Source organism: Rattus norvegicus, chromosome 4, assembly GCF_021556685.1.
Source record: "Rattus norvegicus strain SHRSP/BbbUtx chromosome 4, alternate assembly SHRSP_T2T, whole genome shotgun sequence".
NCBI lineage: Eukaryota > Metazoa > Chordata > Mammalia > Rodentia > Muridae > Rattus > Rattus norvegicus.
The window spans coordinates 101253273-101259158 of NC_141537.1; the positions used below are offsets into that span (position 1 = coordinate 101253273).

Genomic DNA, 5886 nt, shown 5'->3' on the forward strand with positions numbered 1-5886 from the left:
ATGTTTCACATTCTTTACATAGTACATTTATTTTTGCAATCCTCCCCATAACACCTCAGAAAGACCACAGAGAATGCATTTAATAAAATAGACCTTCAGTCTCCTTTAAGATACACATGATGTACTAGTAAATTTTCTGTTGACATCAACTCCCTGTGGGTTAAACAGGACCAGGTGCCCCTGGAGCAACTGTACACACTCTGCTGAGCTTATTTGCATATGAAGTCATTATACAACAGCCCAGGCTCCTTTAAGGGTAGCTGCCAGGAGCCTAAGAACCAGCCTCTCTTCCAGCTTTCAGAGATGGAGACAGACACACTGCTGCTATGGGTGCTGCTGCTCTGGGTTCCAGGTGAGGGTGTAGAGAAGTCTTGGAAGCAATCTCTGTGGCCATCATGCCTTTCCATGCCTCTGGGCTTTTGATTATATAATTAGGGCATTTGTAGTTGCTTTTACATTTCACATTTTTCTTGATTTTCTGGCTTCTCAGAGAGATGTCTACAGTTATTCTTAAAAATTTCAATTAAAAGGTCCTCCACTGGGAAGGTTTTCAATCATATATAACACCTATCTGTGTTTATCCTTCCAGGTTCCACTGGTGACATTGTGCTGACCCAGTCTCCTGCTTTGGCTGTGTCTCTAGAGCAGAGAGCCACCATCTCTTGCAAAACCAGCCAGAATGTCGATACTTATGGCATTAGTTATATGCACAGGAACCAACAGAAACCAGGACAGCAACCCAAACTTCTCATCTATGGTGCATCCAACCTAGAGTCTGGAGTCCCTGCCAGGTTCAGGGGCAGTGGGTCTGGGACAGACTTCACCCTCACCATCGATCCTGTGGAGGCTGATGATATTGCAACCTATTACTGTCAGCAGAGTAAGGATTATCCTCCCACAGTGCTCCAGGGCTGAACAAAAACCTCTTGGGGTTGCAGTTCACTGATGCTCTGTTTCTTAGTTCTCTGTAACTCTCTGACATCTCAACACAGAATTATAAGCTTGTTTTGAAAAATCTCAAATAATGAAACAAGCTTTTATAAACAGATACTCATGTGTGCTCTGTCCTATATTCTTTAGAATTTAATCATATCTGAACAAAATTTAGACCTTTATGATTGCTTCTTAATTACTATTTATCACTTAAAATTTTTACTAACATTTATTTTATGATTTTTTTCATGCCTTCTACCCCATCTCTCTGATCACACCTCTTCCTATTTCCTACTCTCAGTATTCCACCTTTGATTTTCCTATCTCTTAGGATGTACTGTTTCCTTTCAAAAAAGATTTGAATTTAAAAAGGATAATGAATACAAACTACTGTTGCTGAGAAACTTAATGAAAGACATTTATTATTATGGTGTGTGTGTGTATGTGTGTGTGTGTGTGTGTGTGAGTGTGTGTGTGTGTGTGTGTGTGTGTGTGTGTGTGTGTGTACAAGAGGACAATATGAGAAATCTGTTCTTTTCTTCCACCATCTGGGGGCTAGGAATCAAACTCAGGCCTTCAGTCTTTGCTGTAACCATCTCTCCTGCTTCAAGGAGCAATCTTGGTAGTATGATACAATATTTCTTTTTCTTTCCAGATTTTTTTTTATTTTAAATTGTGTTTGGGATTGTAGGTATGTGAATGAGTGAGTGCCCATAGCATAAGTGGCAGGAGGTTTTGGGCTAGTTGATGTGGATGTTGGGAAAAAATGAGGGTCTTCTATAATATCAAGAAGCACTACATCCTTTTGTTTACCACTTCTTAATAACGTATTTTACAGATTGACAAACTGCTTTCCCCTAAGATAATATTAGACTTAGTGGAAGCTTTGTAATCCACCATTTAAACTAAAAAGAGATTTTCATATTAAATATTGTCAATCATTATCTGTAATACACAGGCTTATAATGCACCTTAGAGGTTTTTAATTTTCAACTGCTTTTATGTTTGTGCTCACAAACAGCTTGCTGTAGTTACTTAGAAACATGAGTCTGTGTGACTATTATTTTTGTGCTTTTCTTTCAATGTCTACACTTCTGTTTTCATTTTCTAATCATGTCTTTAGTAACAGATTTGTTGGTTGACCTTTTGTATATATCAAATAATTATTGTTTTAACACTTGTATGTGTGGTCAAAATCCTTTCCATCCTTCCGTCTTTCCTTCCTTCCTTCCTTCCTTCCTTCCTTCCTTCCTTCCTTCCTCCTTCTCTCCCTCCCTCCCTCCCTCCCTTCCTTCCTTCCTTCCTTCCTTCCTTCCTTCCTTCCTTCCTTCTTTTCTTCTTTCCTTCCTTCCTTTCTCCTTTGTGTATACATATATAAAATATGAGTGTTAGAGACTTGAGAGATGGCTCAGTAGTTAAGAGCACTTATAGCTCTACCTGAAGTCCTGAGTTAAATTTCCAACAACCACATTGTGGCTCACAACCATCTGTAATGAGATCCAATGCCACACTCCAGTATGTCTGAAGACATAGTCGTTGTACTCTCATATATAAAATAAATAAATACATCATTTTATAAAGTGAGTGTGTGACACGGAGTGCATGTGGAGAACCGAGAACATCAGGGGCTGGTCTTGAGGCTTCACTTTGTTTGAGAAAGGATCTCTCAGCCATTTCCACTGTGAACTTCTAGAGGTCCCTGTCTCTGCTTCCATGTTTCAGGACAAGGGCTGGAATTACAGATGGCGCACGTGCCTCATTGTCTATATGTGAGTTCCAAGGACGCAAACTTGGTCATGAAGCTTGAGGCATTTACTCCTTGACCTATCCCAAGCCATTTTTAATTGGATTCTCCTTTTTTTTCTTTTGATCAGGTCTCTCCCTACAGACCTCTTTATACAAAAGGCCAAGCTGATCTGGAAGCCCCTGTACAGCCCAGAATTTCTTTGACTTGGAACATCCATAGTCCCTTCTCCTGAGTGCTGAAATTCTGACGTCATATGAGTCACAGTGCTCCTTTCTAATTTATAGTTGTTCTACCTGGAAAGTGACGGACAGAGTCACGGAAAATTTATTTACCAAACATTTGGTGCATTGTGCTGGAAGACTTTGTGCTCCTACATTCTCTATGAATCATACTAGTGAGTGCTATAGTAGTATTTCTGAGTAAATACTGATTAGTATTTGATTCAGCAGAATACAAGTGTATACCTCCCAAGGTGACATACATAGGTTTCACATGTAAATATATTCTTGTATTAGTTGTCTACTGCCCACAATAATAACACAAGTTCAGTGATGTGAAAACCACTTATATTCCTAAGTGGAAGAGACACTGGCTGCATTTTCTCCAGGTCTCCTAAGTGAGTCAGAAAATAGGCTCTTAAATAAATCAGATACATACAAATGGCCACTGAATGGGCAATAAGTAGAAACATTCCATTGGTAAGTACATTCCCTGAGAAGACTCGCAAAAAAAAAAAAAAAAAAGAAAAGGACTGTTTTTCCTTATTGATGAGAGAACTAAGAGGGGCATTGTCCTTGATGGGTAGTCCTTTTAAAACATTGTCTTTTTACTCCAAATTTATAGGAAAATAGGAGTTAAGTTCTTGGCCCATGTTTACACAAAATTATAGATTTTTATAAGGAGATAGATAGATACATCTATTAGTACCTTGTAGATTAACTTGGTGGGGAGCATATGATTCCAAACGACAAGTCTAATGGAAATTAGACTGCTACCCCAACCCGTGTGAAAGTATTATACTGTTCCCCAGCTTCAGGAGTTTATAATTGGGGTAGAGCCTAATTCTTGAGGCAGCCAGGGTACCCTAAATTTAAAGAAAACCTAAGGAGGAAATAGGCAGGATGAATACCAAGTTTGGTACAGAGAAGACTACTACAGGTGAATTGACCCTACTTGATCATTAGGGCTGGCTGTCATGCACTCTAGATTTTAGTGTTCAGAGAACATAACAGATACAGTTGGGAAAAAAAGACATCCGGGATACCTGCTTTTCTTTTTACAAGGGCAGCGAATCCTCATCAGCTTGTAATTATTGGCCCTCTGAGACACTGCAACTCACTGGATGCTCGGTCCTTAGGGGAGAAATGTTTAATTTTTTTTCCTCTATTTTAGCTTGCCCTAGCTATCATCTGCAAAAGAGTATTACCTTCTAAGTGAAGTACTAACTGCAATACTGTTATGCATATCAATCCAGCCTGTTCAGACATAATGTTGTGAACTGACCTGCATTACCCTGTATTCAAATATTCTTTGCTTCTGAGAAGATTCAAACTTCTACAGACACTGTTGGTAGAGTACGAGTGTCTACCACTCCTACATCTGTTCCGGATCAGCCCCTCTCTGAGAACCTGACAGGTGAGAATCTGCCATGTGCTCTTTCTGTTCAATCCTAGCCAATTTCTCCACATTCATCTCCGTGGGTCAACTTAACAATTAACAATTATTAAATGGTTCCTGAGCTTCACTTTCCCCTTATGAAAAATGCCAAGTGAATTCCTGTTGGCCAGAGCACAAATCCCACTTTCTTGAAAGACTTAAATCTGATTAAATTGGATTTTAGAAGGTTTTCAAATGATTCTGATCAATATATTGAAACAGCAGTACCTTGGTATTTATTGTATAATCTTTCAGCAACCTGTTAGAATCAAGACTCAATAAGCTGTAATTTAACAATCAAATTTATATGTTAAATTCTTAGTCCACAGTACATCCACACAACTCACAACCAATTGATAAAAATATAAACTGCCCACCTAGATAAAAAAAATTGACCTATAGAAATCCATCCCTTAAGAAATATGCATACTACATGTGGCCATTTAAGGCCACCCAGTTCTGGATGATCCTTCTCTGACTCCGTCTTCATTCTTATCCTCTTTCTGCTTCCCTCCCACTTTACAAAAATTTTGTCCCTCCCTTTTTTTACTGTCCAATCATGGGCCTTGACATAACTTGTGCCATCCCTCACCTGCATATAGACATCAACCTACACTTCACCCTTTCTGTCTAATTAAAAAAAAAACTTTCTCTCAAATGTAAGCTGAGCATAACTGTTTTCATTTTGTAATTTATAAAGTATAATATACACCTAAAACTGAGTCCATCATTTTTGTCAATGAAATAGGATATTTTGTTATCTATCCTAGCTTAGGAAAGGCTTAAAAATCTCTGTTATGTCTTTGCTAGCTTGTATACGATCTGATAACTATCCAATTAAATATGTTCTCTCAATGTTAAATAGCTTGAATGGCTATGGCAATAAAACTATTTTTCAACCCTGGCAGAAATCAGAGAACAAATAATATTATCTGAAAACATAGAAAGCCTAATGTGGTTTCTTTATCTGAGGCAAGTTGAAGAAATAATTGTCTATTCATATGATCCCCTGTCAGGAACTTATATGAGCATCAATTTTCAACCTTCTGGCCCAATATCATCTGACAGACCTTTGTAACACCGAATTTTGAAAGACTGGGCAGAGATTATCAGTCGACTACTCTGTAAGTGTATTATAGGAAGTAGAGATGCTCAATTTCTCCTTTGAATTCACAAAAAGGGAGCTTTTATGAGCATATATATCTCAACAGCAAAAGAATAATTAACATTAAATGTCATATTTGTGGATTTCTGACGTTTTTGAAAACCATCTATGTAAGTAATGTGGGGTTCAATGTGTATTTGAACATTAGTAAAGTTTCTTTTGTAAATGTGGGTACCTTTGCATTTGGGATATAGATGTTCAAATTTGAAACTTTCTCTTGGTGGATTTTCCCTTTGATGAATATCCTTCCCATCTCCCTTGATAACTTTTGGTTGAAAGTCTATATTATTGGATATCAGGATGGCAACTCCACCTGTATTTTGCGACCATTTGCTTGGAAGGACTTTTTGTATGCTTTTACTTTGAGGTACTATCTGTCTTTGTA

General features: G+C 38.0%; 1 gene segment (V, D, J or C); it reads left to right on the plus strand.

The window, feature by feature from the left end:
• Positions 1-264: 264 nt before the first annotated feature.
• Positions 265-3405, plus strand: LOC148006288 (Ig kappa chain V-III region MOPC 63-like). The segment is given in 3 exon segments: positions 265-352; positions 590-880; positions 2808-3405. Coding segments are annotated over 3 exon segments (381 nt in total).
• The last annotated feature ends 2481 nt before the right edge of the window (positions 3406-5886 follow it).